The sequence below is a fragment of the Pollicipes pollicipes genome, unplaced genomic scaffold (assembly GCF_011947565.3).
Source record: "Pollicipes pollicipes isolate AB1234 unplaced genomic scaffold, Ppol_2.1 Scaffold_3447;HRSCAF=4054_pilon_pilon_pilon, whole genome shotgun sequence".
Classification (NCBI taxonomy): domain Eukaryota; kingdom Metazoa; phylum Arthropoda; class Thecostraca; order Pollicipedomorpha; family Pollicipedidae; genus Pollicipes; species Pollicipes pollicipes.
This window is the reverse complement of record NW_023596297.1, coordinates 17,775,959-17,797,331: the sequence shown is the minus strand read 5'-3', so window position 1 is coordinate 17,797,331 and position 21,373 is coordinate 17,775,959. Positions and strand designations below refer to the sequence as shown.

The window sequence follows — 21,373 nt, the reverse complement described above, 5'->3', positions numbered from 1 at the left end:
AGACTTTGGGCCATGTAAAACTTTCAGATTTTGAAACATCCAAATTCCTCTTTCATGCTTCATGTCACTGCTTCTCCGCTAGATGACGTTTTGTCACCTACCATCGGGACTGTCATGCCCGCCTGAGCTCTGGCAGCACAATCGCGGTAGTTGATATACCACGATAGTCATAACATATGCAGCCATCGTGCAGTCACTCTCGACCACCTGTTTATTGACAACTTTGAGGCACGCGGCCTGTGCGATGTGACATCTGCTGACGCCAAAGCTGTACTGACTACTGGCACTGGTTGCTTTGGAACATCACGGCAACTACAGACCACAGTGGGCCATGCAAAGTCCATGAGCTATCAAATGAAACACAACATGCAAAGAGAAGGGCGATTATTTACACGAGGACGTTGAGTATAACACAACGCACATGTGCGCAGGTGCAATTAATTGCACATGCATATGGGCCACGCCCACAGCGGCCAAGACCAGGTTCAGTTAACACATTTGTGCACCACATTGCTATTCCACAGGGCGGCCCTGTTCGCCGGAGCCAGCTGCCGTTTGTACAGGTCCGTCAGCTGTCCGCCGCCTGTGTCGGCCGCCGTCCGGCGGGCGGCGGCGCCACTCTGCACTCGGGGTGGCGCGGGCCGAGAGGGCCGGTTGACCGGCGCCGGCCGCTGTACAGGGCTCGGGACGGCGGCGGGCCGCGCCCGCGAGGGAGGGGGGCGGCCCGCCGCCGAAGGGGCGCGACGCCGGTCGGCGCGCCTCCGACTGCAGACGTGGCTCCACTCGTCCGTCACGCGGGGCAGCGGCCGACTGGGAGCGACAGCACCCCGCGGGTCGGGCGCACGCAGTCCCTGGCGCTGCCAGAGATCGGCCAATGGGCGCGGTGAGCTTCGGCACTGGGTTGAGATTCCCGCAGACTGCGCTGCCGCCGGCGCCGTCTCACATGAACTCGGTGACGCGACACCTGACACTGATCCAACCCGTGACACACGCACTTGACCTCATGTGAGCAGAACACGAGTGTGGGCCTGGCCACAACAGATATTCATTGCAACCGTTTCACGTGAGATGGGCGACAACCGACATCGATCTCGTGTGGCTGACTGATCAGATTCTGCAATTCGTAACAAGCCTCAATCACATATGTCCCTCGTGAATGGCATCGATCAGGACGTGCCTCGCATTATAGATAGTAATCTGGTCGGCACCACAACGTTGCGATTATTGGGTCAACTGGATGACGATTATCATGAGTTTTCGCGCCGAGCATTACGACAGTTTATCCTCCGAGGACCGATATGCTTTGTATCTACCACACGTGGCTGGTATTCGAAGCATTTCATCCTGCATCGTGTGACCATGCTAATCAGATTTGCCTTTCCTGGTATCGCCCCCAACTCCTTCAAATAACGATGCAACCGTGAACACCCATAAAACTGTCGTACATATATCGGTTCGCAAGAGCAAACTGCCAGCGCCCAAGAGCTACACAAGCATTAATCCCATTCCTAGTCGCATTCCTTTCCCCACAAGCAACAGGCTCCCACCAGACACAAACATCTTCACTACATCAGATAAACACGTATGACTTTTCCTCCCGCCACTTGTCCAAACAGGCTGAGCGCGAGTCTTCTAGACCTTCTAATTCCAGGCACGTACGTAGTTCACAGACCCCATCCCCCGTCTCTCTTCTGCCGCCACACCTGACTGCTACGAGCCTGACCGCCGCTGCGCCGATGTCCGACGAGGGGCGCCTCCGCCTGCGGGCCCGCGCTAGATGCGGGCCTCCACCTCCTGTCATATCCAGATGACCTCGTGCTGCACAAGCCGCACGTCGCCGCCGTCTCCGAAGAAGGCGCCGGCGCCGCGACGCACAGACTCGCTGAGCGTTCGCCGCTCGTCGAGTGTGTCCCGGGCAGGCACCGCCGCCGGCGGCCGGGGGGCCGGCATCGACCCCCCGGCGCGGCCTCAGCTGGCCGCCGGTGCCGACGGCAGGCCGTTGGAGGTGGGTGATGGCGCCGCGACCACCGCCTGCAGCTGGCTCAGCTGGGAGCTGGCCGTCGGCAGGCGGTGGGTGCGCGCGAACCGCATGTGCCCGCTGCGGCCGGCCGAGCCCTGCGACGAGCAGAGGCCGCGTCAGCACAGTTTCAGCGGCCGTATTCACGCATGCACGTACGCACATGCAGACGCACGCACGCATGCACGCACACGCGCACGCACGCGCCCAAAAGCGCATGCACATACACACGCACAAGCACACGCAATATATATATATATATATATATATATATATATATATATATATATATATATAATTCTTCTGGTATATTCTACGAGAACCAAGGCTCTTTGTAGGGTCTTATCTGTAATCTCGAAGGCTGCAACCTCGTTCCACACACCATATGGGCGTAACCGCAACGACGCCCTCACGACATCTGACGATACATTCAGGCGAAGGGGTTCCCTTGGAACAAACAGTCCTCGGCATCAGATTCATAAGTTGTTAAAATGCGCACAGCAAACCTCCGTGAATCAGAAGCGAAACGCCCTCGCAGCGCGGCCCTCAAGTGTGTTGGCCGCCGCCAGCGGTCCGCATGGTTGATAAAACACAAATCGTCATTAGCGGCGCGGCGTTCGAACGGCAGGAAAACAGCGTCCTCCAGCCGACCTTTCACCTGATTGTTGCTGCCGACCTGGCGCACGTTTTTGTATGGCTGGAAGACGACAATGTAGAGTTTGGGCATGAAGAGGCAGAGAAGTGTGACCGTGGCGCTGATATTGACGCAGATGCACAGGCTGGCCAGCTGCACCTGCGGCACCGGCATCAGCCACGCTCAGCGAGATGGCTGCAGTGAGGCAGCGGGGCCGCTCGGCGAGACGGCTGCAGAGAGACAGCGGGGCCGCTCGGCGAGACGGCTGCAGAGAGACAGCGGGGCCGCTCGGCGAGACGGCTGCAGTGAGGCAGCGGGGCCGCTCGGCGAGACGGCTGCAGAGAGACAGCGGGGCCGTTCAGCGGGACGGCTGCAGTGAGGCAGTGGAGCTGCTCAGCGAGACAGCTGCAGTGGGGCAGCGGGGCCGCTCAGCGGGATGGCTGCAGAGACAGCGGGGCCGCTCAGCAGGACAGCTGGGGCGCGGCAGCGGGGCCGCTCAGCGAGGACAGCTGACGCGTGACATCCGGACAGCTGCGGAAGTGACCACAGTGATATCCGGACGGCTGTGGCAGTGGCCAGTGACATCCGGGCGGCTTCGGCAGTGACCAGCGACATGCGGCGACAGTGACCAGTGGCGACGTCTCTGTTTCTCTCATACGGCGTCTGGAAGTTAGAGATCCCAGAGCGGGGGGGGGGGGGGGTAGTCAACTTCCCCCCCCCCCCCAGCCAGGAGCGGTCATCTCAAACCCCCGGCCAGGCGCAGGTTAAAGGGAGTGTTCCACATTTATGTGGGGGCTTGCACTGAAAAAGCCACCTTGAAGACCTTCCGGTGCTGCCCACAGTCTCGCCTTGCCTTCTTAATCTAAATTCCCAAACCCATCTAACTTCTGAGCTACACGCCCGCGAAACTGGGAAAAAGTATATCGGGAGAGTATTGCAGTCACCTTGGCATTCACGACGTCATAACAACGTGATTCAAATCCTATCATTCCATAAGTCATTTGGTGACCAAGGCCAAGAAAACATAATCGTCGAGGCGTTCATAACTGGCGTTCGTGAGCACGATTTCCAGATAAAACGGCCGTCAATTGGCTCTTAAAGGGAGTGTGTCTAATGTTTTCGGTTTTCCTAATACACACCTTAGGGGAGTTTGGCAAATTTATATTGTTGATTTCGGTTGCCATATGTGCATCTGGGTCTTGCAACAGTTTTACGTAATTCGTTCAGTGCATTAGCGAGGAACATTATTGACACAGATAAGACAGCAGTATTACCCTTGTTCCTCGAAAAAAAAACAGGAAAATGGAGATATAGGTGGGTTGATATTTCGACAACATGCCCGTATCGCAACAATAGCAAAAGACTAGACACTTCTGCTATTGTTTCGATAAACGCATGTTACCGAAATATCAACCCAGCTCTATCTCCATTCTCCTGGTTTTTCTCCGAAGAGTAAGCCTTATGCTACTGTCTTATCTTTGCAACAGTTTTGATGTATTTATTTGTATCGATTTCATCGATGGCCGTGCGTAAACAAATACAATTATAAAAGATAAACCAATTGGGCCAGAAAGGACGAGTGTATTGGTTGATATGTAGCGAGTAACTGCGCGCTAGAGACAGTGACCATCGTTTCGGTTGCTAAGCAACGTAGAACAATCCACATTTCGTTAGAGCCTGGTGCAGCCGATTGACACGATACACCACTTGTTCCCCATCCCAGTATAAAGAAGACCGAAATGAATTGGTGCGTATCAACTGATCAGCCTGACCATACATCTAAACCCGCCCACTCGCAGCCCTCAGCTGACTATAAAACAAAAACAAAAAATTAACATAATGACCGTCGTCATCGCCGCGCTCGCAAGCTGCTGTCAGCGCTGACAAGCGACATCCTCGAAAAGCCATTGGCTAGTGCCAGTGATACATTCTCAATGATGTCGATGTGTTAATTAGTGAATTTTGCTTTGGGGGCTGTGGGAATAGTTCATAAGTGGAGGCGAGTTTGTAGAAACCAATGACACCAAAATTTGTAAATCGAAATTTCCCTCCATCCTACGTGCACAGTCAAAAATCCTCACTTGTTAGACACACTCCCTTGAAGCAATGTTGTGCAAGGTACGGTGACGTTATCAAACCACGACGCAATGAGAAATATATCCACTTAACAAAAAATTGTTCTGTCGAGAACAGTCTTTTCCACTTCAAAAGTACATCAATGGTTATAGGTGAGCTTGCTTCACATATCTGACGCTCGCTTCCATATTTTCCAGCGTGAAACATTGCGTATATATATATATATATATATATATATATATATATATATATATATATATATATATATATATATAAGGATTTATCATATTATGTACCTATCAATATACAACATATTACCAGGTTAAATCGGATCATATCATCTTGATTGGAGTACGTCTAAAGACTTGTAATGACTGATGCGGAGTTTCGATGGCATGACCCACCCTAACCTGAAGAAGTCATATAATACAATATTTCACAGCACAAATAAAGCAGCCGAAACGTGAGGATATAACCGCAGCAGCGCTGAATGGCGCACCCGCTGTTTAGCCGCAGGCGGTTTGCCAGTGAACTGCCGCCACTCCGGCTGCCACAACACTCGAACGTGCGACAGGATGCAGCCACGGCGCGGCAGCCTGCCAGCGGCGCAGCTCAGTAAGTGGGCGGCAGCCAGCAGCGGACGGGCGCGGCAGTCCCACAGTTCAGGCGGTGGCTCTGCCGGCCATGTCACGGCTGACCTCGGCACTCGTCACGACAGTGGGCCGACAGTGAGAATGAACAGAGGACGCGGCCGGCGAGCGGCCGGCGGCTGGCGGTGCCTCGCCGAGCCAGACGGCAGGCGGCGGAGTCGGGGGCCGCCGGAGGCGTAACGCAGCTGATGAACCATGACAATACTGGGAAGATTGGCCATTGGACGACTAGCTGCCGCCTCGCGGCCTTTAGCAATGCAGCACAGCTGATGAACCGCGGCAATGGTGGGCAGATTCGCCATTGGAAAGTTCCTGGCAGTCTGAATACTGCATTAGAGCCGCCAGATTACGCTGTCAGTTGCAGTGGCAGACACTTAGGCTTTTTGACTGGTTTGGGTTCATTTGCGTAGTGCTCGACAACGTCGTTGGACACACCTTTTACTTCCTGGCCCACCGATGTTGGCCTTCACTGATTGCAATTTCACGATTGGGTCACCAAATTGGACACCTATTACCGCTCTCGCCGCGGCGGCCTTCGACTCTGTGTTTGAGCCATTTCTGGGGTCTGAGTGTCGTAACTTTCTACAGCGGAAGGCAAGAGCTGCATTGTTAAGAGCACAGTGGCGCGGTGGCTCGCTTACCACTATGGGCGCAGAAATCGGAATGCGGGACGGGGAAGGCAGGTGTACTGCGGCAAACACGTCTTCGGTGAAGAAATGTAGCGTCCGCGCCCCCAGCTCGAGATAAAAATGATATAAGTATTATGGTGCTGAACAAGTAGTAAAGACAGGACTGCAAACGGACTACCTCTCAGTTTTCTGTGAGCTCCCACATCAATGATCACCGATGTCCTTAGAGGACGAGGAATTGCATACCAACCGAAATTATAGCACGTAGATCAAAATTATAGAAATTATAGACCGACCGAAATTATAGAAGTTTTAGCAGCCCGGCGTTTTAGGGATGAAAACGCAGTTCTTCACCCGGCACAACGCCAAACTAACCCCATTTTTCAATGTCATTTTTCAAGATCAAAATTAAGGTCAAGTAAACCGTAGCTATACGTGAACCAAACTGATACCATCCAACCGAACGTTGGGCCTAAGGTCCCAGCTCACAAAGTCACCCTTTAACATGTGAATTAGGCACAAGGACGGAGGTCTTTAAACCAACCAAAATTATGATACCCAGCCGGATGTGTTAAGCATCAGAACGAAGTCCAGCAATGATGACTCAGCTTGCACGATCATCCTTTAAGGTCCGAATCAAGGTCAAGGACGGGGAACTTCACATCCACCAAACTTATGCCACCCGACCGGGCATTTTCAGCATCAAAACGTAATTCGTCACTCGAGCTAACGCCATGCGACGAACTTCAACCCTCAAGATCGTCACTCGAAGTCTAAACCTGGGCAAAGTACGCAGGACCTTAGCCGAACCCACATCATGACGTCCAACCATGTGTTTTAATCAACGAAAAGTTCACGTTGGCTGACAAAAAGACCCTGCTATCTTCGGTAATCATCTCCACTAACTGTGACGGATCACCAGGCATTCTTAAGAAGATCAGCCAAGAAAATATTGTCTATGCAGCGTGGCCCAGTTCAAAAGCCAAGAGCCCAAAGAACAAAAAACAAAAGGTGAGAACATCAATTGCCAAAAATTAAAGAGGTTTTCACATTCAAGTGTATAAAAGCCAACAAGTCAAAGGTAAAAATCAAAATGGGGGAAAGTCAAAATGGATAAAAACCGAACGGATAAAAGTGAAGTGGATGAAAGTCAAACAGCAAATGAAACAGCGCAAATTCTCCTGAGAATCAAACACTCCGCTTTTCATGTTCCTATGTACCAGACCATGCCACATGGTGACACGAAATGTAAATAGGCGTGCTCCTTTTTTAATTAGGAGTGCTATGATGTGCAGTTGTGTGTTTTGAACATAAATGTAGCACGTAGGACTCCCTTAATGTAAAAGTGACCTTAACGTACCACACATCGCCCGCCCCGTACGTTGATCGTACAGTGTTCCTAAGACATATCGCTTCTCAAGAAAGAGGATTGGTAGGGATAAGTTTTTGGTGTCAAAAGACGCGCGATAAATTCTTTAGAGCCTGCCAACAATTTGCGCGCGATTGCACGATATACCGGAGATGCAATCTCCGAGAATCCTAGGGAGAGTTGTCCGCCGTACCAGAGCGAAGGTTAAAGGGAGTGTTTCACATTTAGATGAGATTTTGAACTGGAATAGCCATTTTGAAGATCTTTTGTGCGCTTTACAGCCCTGATCTTCTTAAGACCTAAACCCCTCCAATTTCTGAGCTACACGCCCGCGAAAATGAGGAGAGTATTTCGGGGAGAGTATTTGAAAGTTACCTTGGCATTCATGACGTCATAACGATACCATTCAACTCCTGCCAATTCACAACTCATGCGGCGACCAAGGCTCAGAAGAATGTAATAGTCGAGTCGCTCATGTCTGGCGTTCGTGAGCACTACGAACGCAGGACAGGCTCAGGCAGCTGGTGCGGGAGACGAATGGCAACCAACGAGGCAGCGGTACGCTCGTAGCGTGGCGACGCCGTTGCATTAACGAATCCGTACATCGTAAATACGAGTGGAAACACGGCTGTTTACATTCCGTGTCACTGTGGAGCATGATCTCCCACATGAATGTCGGTAAAGGCCAGCATGTTGAATCTTCAGGGAAATTTAACATTTGACTTGGATTGGTAGGGTTAATTATTGATTTAGGAACATGCGCCTTAATGCCAATCGCGAGATGTCGAGGATCCACTGTTTTTCTGCGAGACCCTTCTTAGTTTAGAAACTGTAGGTGGGAGGAGCGAGCACCGACCTTCCCCTTCCCCAGACGAGTCTTCGTTATAAAAAACGGTGAATCAGAGCGATGGTTAAGCGCTCCGCAACCCAGCGTCAGGCTCCCAGCCCTGCTTCGGACTCGCGGTTTCTCCTGCGCATAACACGCGGCCGCTCCAGTACCGAACGTGGCCCCACTGCAGTGTTGCACGGCCGGCCCTGTGTCAGATGCGCGACCTCTCCTGTGGATTTCTAGTTGGTGGTTCTGGATCGGCGAGCATAAACTCACTTCCCAGGCGCGGATTGATAATGCTGTAAATCTGAGTTTTGGGCATTGTAGACAACTTTGAAATTTGCTTTCAGACACTGTCGTTATAGACATAGGACAAAGCTATTATGTGAAACAACATGGCAATTCTCAACTTAAGGCAAGTCAGTTTCTGACATTAAAAAGTGCACAACTGACAGCAAAGCAGTGGAAGTAAGACCGTTGTACCCTGTGAGCCTTGCAATTTGTGTGATGTTATTTCCAGGTGTTCGTAGTACCGTTTTAATCGGTAGATGCAGGGCTACAAAGATACGGCTTTGCACAATATATCTATCCTGTGCCGGACACACGGCAGCGCCAGTGCCGAAGGTGCTCCCACTCCAGTGCTGGACGCCTCTCCTGTGCCAGGCACGCGACATCTCCTGTGACAAACACATAACCTCTCCTATGCCGGAAACACAGTCGCCCCGGTCCTGGACGGCTGCTACTGTGCCGGATATGCGACCTCTCATGTGCCGACACGCGGCCGCTCAAATGCCGGACACGCAGCCTTTCCTGTGCCCGACTGCCTGTTGCCACCTCGGATGCGAGGCCCCTCCTGTGTCGGACACCCGGCCACTGCTGTGCCAAACATTCCAGCGTCCCAGCAATCAAAGTAGCGACGCTCCAGTCAGCGGATCACCGCCGCTGCATAGTTACTCGCGCCGCATGCTTTGTTAAGAACAGAGCATTAAAATGAGCTAAAATGAGCCAAAAAAATTAAATGAGCTAGTGCAGGTTAATGCAAGCAGTTTTTCACGCCTTGCTCTATTTTTGTCGGAGTTCGTGACATGTGGCCACTGGGTCCTAGGTCCATAGCTGGAATGTGCGGTGTGCCGTAAGTGAATATGCCTACAACAGGTCAACAGAGAAATGCTAGGGGTGGTTATAATACGAAAGCTGCCCAAATGCTGCTTTAAAAAGTGGCGACTTTGTCCATGAGCAGGGCTGAAATCAGAATCGTTGTCACTAGACAAGGTCGTCATATAATGAATCGGTTGCAGCACCCGAAATCCGAAGTAATCAACCAGTTTTGCTAAACACGGCTTGTTGTGAGGACACTGACCAGTCATCCATGTAACCCAGACCATGAAGTAGTGTTTGGTTTCTGGTTGGTGGTTCTGTATTTGGGGGGTATAAATTTTCCAGGCTCGGATTGAGAAAGCTAAAAATATGAATAATGGAGAACACATAATAGAGAACTGTGAAATTTTATTTCCGACACTGCCAATATGGGCCTTAGCCAGAGCCGTGATATGAAACAACAAAGCAATTCTCAACTTATGACAACGCGGTTTATACCATAAAAGTTATACAGCTGATAGTAAAGCGTCGGAAAGTAACTCTTTATGGATGGATAATAAAGTAACTCTTTACAAACGCTCCCTTTAAAAGCCCTGTCAGCAATACTGGTATTGCCTAAGCGGTCGTAAGATGGTGCGTGATGTTTGTTACGTGCCATTTGTGGCCGTGATGCGGCCGCTGACCATGTTCAACATGTTCTCACCTTTCTTCGTATATTATGTTTGAACTGAACCGACATGCTCACCGGCCTTAATCCCGATGCGCCAGCCACGCAACCGCTGAGACCTACGCCCTAACCCCCAGGACTTTTGGCACGGCCAGAAAATGATACTTCAGTGCAAATAAGCCTTCTGAAACGGAAATATTTGTGATGTTTATGATTCAGTGCGTTTCATATAATTTTGCTTTCTGTGATTTATCGCATTCATAGTTATATTGCAACGGTTCAGATAGACGTAGCCCCTCTCCCCCGTCTCGAAACGGTCCTGGCAGTCGGTGAGGCGTATAACCCCAAAAATACTCACCCGGTAACCTGCATTGACCACAGAAGAAAATTCCTGACTTGGCAGCAAGTAAGATACCGCCATTGGTATAATATGGGGCTTAAACGCACCGCATCCACCGCTCAAGTTTGATGGGAGACAGAGGGGATTCAATTTGGAGATGATTGGCCTTTATGTATGGTCTGTCATAAAAAAATAACAGCCTACACTTCACAGGCGTAGGACCGTTCCAAAAACTTTGTGGACCAAGCTCAGGGTGTACTTCAGGAACTTTTTCTGGAAAGCGAGCCCGATGACCGGAGAGGGGGGGGGAGGGTGGCGATGGAGGCTGCTTTATTCAAATGTCATGGCTGTTATGCTAGATATGCATCTAGAGCCGTTTATCACCGGTGCACAATCTTGCCTATTCGACCCATCCTATCATTTGGCAAATAAGGCTATCCAGCTTCCCTGGATTATTCGTCCATTTCAACATTGTCTTTCCTGGGGAGGCGAAATTCCACTGGCGGGTAGGTATTTTGGGTCATTGAGGAAGCATCTGCCTCCAGTGTAGATGCCAAAATAAGACCTGGATATAGGCTGGTGAAAATTTTGAAAGTGGATCGATGGCTCACAGTGCGACAGATTTTTCATGCGCCTTTACTTCGCTGGCTGCTTTTCAAGAGATAAGGCTTGTCGCAGCATTTTAAGCGGAAACAAATTCGGGAGCTTAAAACTGCTAGAAGCAATGTGACACAAGCCATAAAACTGGAGATCCTCTTTTCAGAATCAAGCCACATAATAACGCCCATCTGTCATGTGTTCCTTATCTGGGCCCTGGTCCTGTCCGCCGTCGGCGGCCACTGCCCTGGCCCGGAAGTCTCCCGCATGACTGACTACGAACTGATCGTTTGGCTGCTTTGTTACATACTTTTGGACCGGCATTACTATTACATGGAGCATGAAACACGTGTTGGACACCTGCAACAATACCTTTTTCCGAGTTATCTTCCCTCACACCACACCATCGCAGAAAAATAGCCTCAGGGAAGCTGTCTGCCTTAGGTATGAATTGGCCCAATGGACACTTCATTGCCCGTCATGCAACGTATACGACTTGCTCTGCCTTTGTGTGTAGGCAGGGGCGTAGCCAGAGCCTTGGTAAGGAGGAACACAAGGTTGACAAAAGCCCATCTTATGGTGATCCCCCCCAAACTCTCCGGATATACCTTACTTGTTAACAAGTGACACGGTTTTCTTCGTGTTATTGTTGCATGTATCCAGAACAGAAGCCAGGAGGTACCGTGAGCTAAATTCTGTTTGCATTTTGAGGGCAATAAACTGCAGAAATGGGGTGTTGGACGACGGCATGGAAGAAACCCCGGCGTTCACGGAAGAAATCCCCGGTGTTCGAAAGACATTGAGGACACCGTAAAGGTAGATTGTAGATCGGTACGTTTGATCCAAATTTGAAGGTAAAAATTTGATTGCAGATCGAGTGGTCAACAATGTGTGTTAACATGGCCAAGCCACGTTTGTCTGAAAATTTTCACCATTCAGTCAGAATCGATTAGTGATACAATTTGTGTGACGTGCTTTAACGTGCGCGCTCGCAAATCTTAGCAACAAAAACCCCGACACCGGGCGTTGCAGTCTCCTTAATCCGAGGAGCTAATATTTGGCGTAGCTAATATTTGGCCGTGACCCACCGGTGGACGAAAATGATCGCGATTCTGAAATGATTACCTTTAAACACTTCGATCAACTAGTGGTACAGGTTATGTGACGTAATTTTCAGCATGTGCACTCGAAAATTTTAGAAACACAGGCCTCGACCCCAGGCGTTGCAGTCTCCATAGGCCGCGCAGCGTCAGCTTAGCAGCTAAAGTAAGTTGTGGCCAACGGGTGGACGAAAATGACGACGCTTCTAAAAAAGCATCCTTGGGCGCTTCATGGCATCACGTCTTGCATCTAGAAGGCAATCTGAGTGCATATTTCACGTGTGCAATTTTTAGATTGATGAAGAGAACGGATTGGCCTCTAAAGCACCACCAAGTGGGGCTGGAATCTGATGGTTGAGCTGGAAGAGTGAATGTAAAATGTCCATTTTTCGTGTTTTCGCAGCTATTTATCTGCCCAGAAAACAGATTAATACGGCGCCCGTCGTCTGGTGGCACTTGCAGTGGCCGAAACTTATCGGTTTTACGGAGGTTGCAACCTAGACCATCCTTGTCCTTGCTCTCGAGATTGCGGGCGGGCATGTTCAAGCCTTTTGATGTAATTTGTTTCAATAATACATTCTGAAAGAAACGAACGTTCGTTCGCGACGTGTCTTCTGGCTATCATTCTGGTGGCACGGGGCGGGATCTCCTGGTTGATCCGGAGGCCATTGGAAGGATATAGCATATCATATTGTTCCCATTCCTGACACGGGAAGCCTTCTGACCCGCGCAGTTAGCCCCGGATCAGCACAGGAACCTTCATTGACGCAACAGCATCCCTGATTCACCGCAGGTAGTCTGATAGTTGTCACGTAGACTCCAGTTCCGTGTTTTTCTGTGTTCTTCAGAGATATTGAGCTCTCCCTGACTGTAAATTGAAGATGAAATGGGGGTCCTTAATTTGCATTAACATGGCTAACCCATATGCGTCTTAAAACGCTCCAGATCCTGTCAGAGCTGATTACTGATAAGACAACTGCGTAATATGGTGATGAACATGCGAGCTCGCAAGTCATAGCAATAACAGCCTCGACGCCCGGCGTTGCAGTCCCCATCCCGTGCGGCGTCGGCCTTGCAGCTGTATGCGATGGCCAATGAGCAAACTCGGAAGACAACACATTTTGAGGGAGATGGCTGGTGAACTAGGTAAATCGGCATGCATGTTTAATGTAGTGCAAAAGTAAGCCAAATGCAACTTTAATCTGAACAGTGGGGGCCAGTTAACATTGCTGCCCCCCCCCCCACCGTGAAAAGTCGAGGGGCATGGCCCCCTGGCCCCCCACCGTTCCTACGCCCACTTTCTACTACACTTTGCAGCACGCTAAGCTGCAAAGTTTGCAATTTAGAATTTTCAATCGATTTCGCCCTACGAAAAGGTACATTTTCCCAGAGCAGGTCAAAGACAAGCCATTCTATGAAGAGTGTGGTGTGGTTGGCACGTGGCAACACTTTTTTGCTCAATGCCCTGAATGGCAAGCATGTTTGACCACCTTATTTTCTAGAATAAATGATTGATTTTCCATTAGGCGAGGAATCGTACCCGCGGAAGCTGATTTGCCGTTTGGTTTACGCAAGGAAAGACAATAGTAAACTCAATCATTGTTGTTGCCAAACAGTTTATCGCGATACAGAAATTCAAGGAATGTATTATCATTTATGACCTATTTCATAAATTCCTTCGCCTGAATTTTGATGCGGAAAATAAAGTGGCTGTTCTGGGTAGCAGAATCAATAATTTTAATGCTTCATGGCTGCCTTCAATTCAAATGGTGTCCGTTTTGATATAAGATAAAGGTATGATATGACATGTCACGGTGTATAGCGTGCTGCCTGATCGTCATATATGAAGCTGATGAAAATACACCAAAACATTAGTAAAACCGGTAAAAAACACAAAATGTGATGCCATAAAAACCCTTTAATTGTTCTCCTATTTCTGCCGCAATATCGAGCTGTTATGTATGTATGTTTCATATCATGCGTACCACCTCAAGTTCGTTGTGTCTCGTCTACCCCGCGACGGCCGCCACCCGGCCGCCGGCCGTGCAGCGACAGGTCGCGGACTGCGGGACCGGTTGTATGGCGGGCCGGCCGGGTCACGTGTGCGCCCGGTCGGCAGGACAAGAGGTGGCGGACTGGAGCCGCCACGCGGGGGTTTCCGCAGGCATTCACAACGGTTGCGTTCCGGAAGTGAGCTGCTAACTTGTATTGCATCGCCTCACATAGCTACACGCACATGGGCGCAGACAGGGGAGGTGGGGGGGGGGGGGGAGAGGGGGGCAGGGGACATGTACCCCTTCCCCAGGCTTTGCGGGACTTCGGGCCCGTCGAGACAAGCTATCAAGCGCCCGATTTAAGGTCCCGAAGGGCTGGCCGGAGGAAGACGCCGGCCTGCAGGCCTGCCCTCAAAGGTCAGCCAAAGGACCTCTTGAGCTTATCGGGGGTCACCGAGCCGATATAGGCCTCTAAAACCCTGCCACGGATAATCAGAAGCAACGTCGCCGCCGTCTGACGGTTGGCCCGGTAACTGAGACCATGGTGTGACGGGAACATCACCAGGGGGACGGCCGTGACGACCGCAGGCGGCTCACCTTATATTCGTGCGTGGTCACGTAGATGGGTACGAAGGCCAGCCACACGATGCAGGTGCTGTACATGGTGAAGCCGATGTACTTGGCCTCGTTGAAGTTCTCCGGGATCTTGCGAGTCTTGAATGCGTACCAGGTGCAGAGGACGATGAGGACCATGTTGTAGCTGAGGGAGACCACCTGCGAGAGGCTGCCGATGCCGCAGGTGATGACGACTGTCGTCCTGCTGGGGTACACCTCCTTGGTGGCGGGCGGCTCCAGGATCAGCCAAACGATGATGCCAATCAGCTGGATGGAGACGAGGCCTGGACCAGACGTGAGCCACGAAACCAGACATCAGATACTGCCCTCACACGTGCACAAGCGCACGCACGTGAAACGTGGCGAGTGCGTCACTGATAATGTCCATGGGCCATGGGTCACCATGGGCCTTTGATGGGCCATGGGTCACCATGGGCCTTTGATGGGACATGGGTCACCATGGGCCTTTGATGGGACATGGGTCACCTCGGGGATCGCCCGGCGCCCGTGTTCTGGCATTCATTACGGTTACGTATACCGTTTGTATCATCTTTGTCGGTAGCTCTTAAATGCGACGGTCGGGCTCATTTCGTTTTAAGTTTATTTCGAGCGTGACATTATCAAAATCGATGACGTGCAGAGACTTCTTTGTGCTAATGAAAGGCGAATGTTTGACAAGATTGGAAGAAATCAGCATGCCGCAAGTAATGATCTTTTTTTCACAAAGACAACACGTTTGGTACGTGCTACCGATGACTATTTAAGGTGGATGTAAAGGATTCTAGCTAAATTGATGACTTACAAGTAAGTCATACCACAGCCTACTTCGCAACATGAACAACGTAACAGCATACATGTAACTTGTGACGAGATCGAAGGCAGCTTAGAAGTCCAGCCATACGCAGAGGAGGATCCCAGTAAGCAACAAGACACAACATTCAGATATTCGAAGTGAAATGGTGTACAGCATCATATGATCAGGCAATACTAGTGGCTTGTGATGAACGGGCTTGCAATACAACTCCAGGCTGTACACTGGTGACATAGGCTCTCGTGCTTCGCTCCTTACCAGCGCAGATAACCAGCTGAGACTTGGGTGACGTGTAGGAGGGACGCTTTATCGTCTTTGTCCCCATATTGAAGATGCGTGATATCCTGAAAAACAGAACAATTAGGGCTCTTTTTCAGGATGAGACCAATACATTTATGCTTGAAAAATGTTGATTTTCGGACTTGAGAATTGGATGGATGCTGTTACTCGAAACGCGTTTTAAAAGCTCACTCGCAGTACTATTGCTAACGCTATGGCGTGTTAAATGAACACAAGCAAGGACGCTAAATGGGCTCTGAAGAAGACGTCAGCATGACATTGGTGACTTAAAAAAGCTGTGGCCATTAGTTCCCGCTGAATTTAACTTCAGTAGACTAAGAGCATTACAAACGAAGCAGTTTAGGAGAGTCACATGTCAAACTCCAAACTCAGCTGAAGTTTCACAGATTAGGCAGTCCCATTCATGACGTTCAAACCTCTGGGCGACCGAGCCAACCAAAAATACTTTTTGGGATAGGTATGTAAAGGGTTGTAGCAGACTACCCAGATCAAAATGGCATCTCCCTCTCGCCGAAAGTTTTCATAACTGTGCAAAATTTTGGGCATAACCCAGCCGCGCCTAAGTGTTTTACCAACCGCGACCACCATGGTAGAGACAAACACTTGATATTTCAGAACCTAACCGCCGGATCAAACAATGTAAAGCGGAGACCGACAACCCTGGCCAATCTCATCCAGAAGCTGTTGTCCTGATTCGGTCACGTGGTTCATAATGGCACAGATCGTCCGCAAAGTCTACAAAATCACCAAAATCCTTAGTTTTCAGAGACCGCAAGACTTGTGAAAATGTTTCTAGAGTTTTGTACCAAACGGAAAAGCGTGTTAGGTGCGCCAAGCTGTTACAATGTCAGCATGTTAGTGTCGATCAATATCAAGACCAAGGTTAGGACATCTCAAGGTTAGGTCAGTTATCTTGTTTGATATGTATCAGTTATAAGACAGAAAAAAGCGAATTATTCTTGAGATCGCAATGACTATCATCACATTCGGCACTTTTGATGTCACCATCCCGTGACGTGATCTCATATCAGGATGTTTTCGCTTAAAAACATGACAAAATGATTATCTGGCAGATCTCAAAGGTTTGGTGGAACTCCTTAGATCAGATCAGAAGTTATTAAAGAACATCAAACTTTTAACCAGCACAAGCGGTTGCTGTGAACATTGATTCATACGGAACGCTTAAAACTTGATTGTGCTTTCAGAACGGGAACGCACTTGAAACCCATAGTGTTGTGACCAAATACAAAAGGCAAAGGTGGCAACAAATCGGATTTTAAGAGTTTGTTCGGGTTAATAACCAACTTTTTAATCACAATGTTTCAATCGTTTCGGAAAAATAAAAGAAGACTAGCAAACTGTTCTCGCGGCCCAAATCCCCGCAAGTAAGACAGAGATGTTTCCAGCTAATACACCGAACCGCCGCCCATCCGCTGCCCCCAATCCGGCCCGCTGTTACTCCCTTGTTGAAATGGTACAGTTTACAGACGGTGTAAGCTGAAATTCCGTTGCAGGAGACTGTTACGTGGCGGCGCGCACAGATCGCAGACACCATCATCAGTTGGTCTTGGAGAGTTTACTGGCTACTGGCGGCGTGACTTGACTGCAGACTAGAGCACGTCACGGACTGGGTCTATCCACGGATTGTGGATCCATCCGCGCACTGAATTGGCCCGGATCAAATATTCTACCGAATCATGGATTAGGACCGGGCCGGATTTTCAAATTTGCAAGCTCACACGGCTAAAGCGGACTGAAGCCAATCTAATGAAAATCACCACTAAATAGGATCTGAAATACTACGGGCTGCATAGTACACAACCCATCCATACATTCAACAGGCAATTTTTCTGGTGAACAGACCACATTGTTGAACGATACGAATGAGCGCCTCATATATGCCGTTATCGAAAGCTAGAGCTCATATCCTTCCAAGGCTACTAAAAGGCCTAATGATTTACTTTATCATAGTACAGCGCAATCACAATGTTTACGTTATCATAGAAGCCTACGTTATCATAGTACAGCTAGTATGCCTCTTCATCTTGTCAGCAATCTAATTTGTACCAAATGGGTGACAGTGCATTTCAGATTTTAAAAAAAACGGTGCAGGAGCGTTGTTTGTGGGCAGAAGTTTTATTATATTTCATAGCTTTGCTCCTATCGGAAAAAAATCTGAAAAATTAACTACCTGGCAGCACTACAGCTTTCGTTTGACCTATTCGGTCAGCCAAATTTATGAGCTCAACACCAGCTTCAAACCATGCATGTTGTTGCAACTGATCCATTTCCAGGTGTCTGCCAGAGCAAAGATTTTTTGCATCCTCACAGATTGTTTGTTTACCCAATCCCCTTCCCAATTCATATATCTCAAACAATGAACATGTTGTCCTCTACAACCATGGACCAAAGGCTGCTGTCTCACCCGGCCGTTAGCTGGTTGATATGATTAAGGTAAGCTTGGCATCCAGAAAAAAATGTTGGCGTTAGATAGACACTTCGTTTTTCATGTCCTTTCTCTTTTACTCTCACTTACATAATCATTCACGAATCCGACGCCAACAATGCATCTGCATACCTGTGATTCTACTGTAATGAATTATAAAGCCCAAGACACCTTTACAGAAAGTTAGAAAACTAACGTTTGATGAGGGAAATAAGGAAACAGAAACCAACAATAAAAGTTATGCACATGTGTGCTGGTAACGGATGTGTAAGGACAAACCTGCATGCAAATTTAGTAGTAAGGTCAAACGCGCCATTTCATATCCATCAACAGCCATCACGTTTATCAGAACGTTGGGCAGATTTATTTATGGTCAACATAAGATTAAACATTTCCTGATCGTGGCTGTTCACTCCAAATAAAAGTATCCCAAACCCCAAAAAATCCCTAGCAACAATTCTAAGTATTACCTCTTGCGCAAGCTGCCACGCGCTGTAATGCCACGAGAACATCCTAATGATGGTGCAGCATAGTCGGTTTGGGCCCCATAATTGCCTGGTATTGGTCAAAACTTTTAAAAATTTTAACAAGCAAATTGGCACACTGCTGGCAAAAGATGAATACCAGATAATGGGAAGAAAATCGTGCTATGTTTAACCGACATGTATTCCAATTTTTTCAGATGAGTCCTCTGAACTTCGTTCGAGTTTAAGAGAATGCTGCATGGTAAATGCATCAACTGTAATTCATTGCGTTTTGAGTGCACCAGCTACTTCGTGAAAAACTGCAAAATTAAATTGCATTGGCATACTTGCATGCCGTGTAGTAACACATCCACGCTCCCGTACTGGACCCGTGCACCTGGCGTGGATATCACAGAGAATAATTTGCGTTCGCATCAGCACTTCATTACATGTTTCAGCAAAATTGGACGGATATTGGGAACATACCATTTGTCTCATTTTCCTGTTCATTCCTGTATTCCTGCTTCCCGAACACCTTCACACCTTGCTTTCCGTACCATGTGCAGATCTTACTAACATCACCGTGACTTGTCAGATTAGCCGTCAAAACATGCTGAGCCCATTACATGAAAACCATCCGTTCTGTGCAGCAACATTTACGTGTACTTGTTGCTTGCAAATATAGTACCTCAGGTCATAGGTGCACATTCGCTTACAATGATCTTTTTTCCACCTCAGGGTCCTAGAATATGGCGCAATACAGACCAGAGCCAACCCTGAACACATCACCACCACGGTGCAGAATCTGAGGTTCATTGCCATGGCAGCCGGGTTTAATTAGGTGACGACATGACTTCCTCTGACCATTTCAAGCACGAGTGTGATGTCCGAACTCGCGGCTGGTTCCAAAGTCATGGGCTCTACATTCACGGAGACCGGAGTGTTTTATCTATTGTTTCTATAGCCTCGGTCGCGCGTGGATTATAATTATGACGCAGCCGGTAATCTAACAGGAAATAACGGTCGTAGTTGAGGTTGTTTCACCAGATGGTGTGTCCGAGGACGGATACACACCTGAGGTAATATACATGAGTTGGGATTGTCCTTTTAGTATTCAGGAATGCGTGAACGATGAGCATCGTTCTATGCTTGTGAACTGCGTGTTACTCAAACTATCGAGTGGCAGGTGAAGGTACGTTGCACCTGTCTGAAAATGTGATACAATTTCCTCACGTCTTTGGGTTATTGAAACCAGAGGCGATTTTGGCCCCTGCGATGTGGTGGTGCTTCTGAGTTATAGGCGATAATTACAAAAAAACATCCAGCAAGAACATTTGTTTTTTTACGTTTTGAGTAAGGAGTGGGTTTTGAACAAAAGGGTAGCCTTTAAGGCAGAATTTTTGTGCCTAACTTTGTTTCTGAGTGCGTGATTAGCCTTGTTTGTTGATTTTCATGCAAAATTGCATCGCCACAAGGCAGCAACCTGTATTGAATATTTTAGCACCCACTGGTGTACAGCAACCTATTGTATATTTTAAGCAATGGAAATTAGCACATAACTTTACCTTAAAACACTCCGATAAATCAAATTTGCTGCTAAAATTTCAAAAACTCTCTAGGTGGACACACATTGGTACGGTAGTAATGGTACCAGGCTTTCTCAATCCAAGCCGATCCGGTCCGACCTACCAGATAAATTTGTCTGGTGGGTCGGACCGGATCGGCTTGGATTGAGAAAGCTGGGGAAAGCGTATTGGCGGGCGGACTGGATGTGGACTAGAACTGGACTGGACTGGGCCTGATCTTGAAAATTAAATCCGTAAAGTGCTCTACGGCAGGCTCTACCCACTGGTTGGTTTTGGAGAGAAGCATGGCTACCGGCGGCATGACTCGACTGCAGACACCACCCACCGGTTGGTCTCGGAGAGAAGCGTGGTTACTGGCGGCATGACTCGACTGCAGACACCACCCACCGGTTGGTTTCGGAGAGAAGCATGGCTACTGGCGGCATGACCCGACTGCAGACACCACCCACCGGTTGGTCTTGGTGAGCAGAGCGCTGTAGCAGATGTTGAGGCAGAGCCCGAGTCCGATGCGGAGCAGCGTGCAGGACACCACCGTCGGCTTGGTCAGCACCACAAACGTCATGCCGTAGCAGACGGCGATGCCGCAGAGCAGGACGTAGCACAGCTCTCTGCCGGACGCCTTGACGACGGGCGTGTTGTTGAAGCGCAGGAAGACGGCGGCCGTGAGCAGGGTGGCGGCTAGGCCGAGGCTGCTGAACACGAGCGGCACCAGCGCCCAGCCCGAGCTCCAGGCCATGTGCTCGGCCGGCAGCCTGGTAGCAGGAGCGGTAGTCGGCGGTAGGCAGGTGGCCGCGCTCACACTCGACGCAGGTGTCATTGTCGATCCGGTCGCCCTCCGGACACTTGACGCAGCTCCAGCAGCAGGCGTCCTGGCGACGGCGGGAGGGGGAGGGGGGGGGGGTCACTGCGTGCCGGCACCAGCCTGGTCGTCGCTTTGGCCCAAAACGCCGCCGACATTCACAGTGGTCTGAGCGGAGGCTGAACAAAGCGATAGCCGGTTCCATACCCCGGCAAGCACACGGATAAGCGTTTTTTTTTTACACGAAAACGCCTAAAAAGGTCATGAGTTGGACGTGCTCTGTTTATCTTTGTGTTGTTTCTTTGCGGGTGAAATGTTGCTTTCTTGTGGTGATATTATTGGGCTGTGGACA

General features: G+C 49.4%; 1 protein-coding gene across 1 annotated transcript; it reads right to left on the bottom strand.

The window, feature by feature from the left end:
- Positions 1–485: 485 nt before the first annotated feature.
- LOC119092216 (metabotropic glutamate receptor 2) lies at positions 486–20,958 on the bottom strand. Its single transcript, XM_037215191.1, has 6 exons — positions 20,672–20,958; positions 15,685–15,770; positions 14,598–14,899; positions 2,676–2,810; positions 2,059–2,115; positions 486–620 (listed from the first exon to the last, which is right to left on the bottom strand). Exons 1-6 carry the CDS (start codon positions 20,956–20,958, stop codon positions 486–488), a joined length of 1,002 nt encoding a protein of 333 aa, XP_037071086.1.
- Between the last annotated feature and the right edge of the window lie 415 nt (positions 20,959–21,373).

Excerpts from the sequence above, each read along its gene's own strand:
- LOC119092216 (XM_037215191.1), bottom strand. The coding sequence starts at position 20,958 with ATGGCCTGGAGCTCGGGCTGGGCGCTGGTGCCGCTCGTGTTCAGCAGC. Across the intron at positions 2,116-2,675 it reads AGGTCGGCAGCAACAATCAG|GGCTCGGCCGGCCGCAGCGG; the intron begins GTGAAAGGTCGG and ends TGCTCGTCGCAG. Across the intron at positions 621-2,058 it reads GCACCCACCGCCTGCCGACG|AGTGGCGCCGCCGCCCGCCG; the intron begins GCCAGCTCCCAG and ends CCCCGAGTGCAG.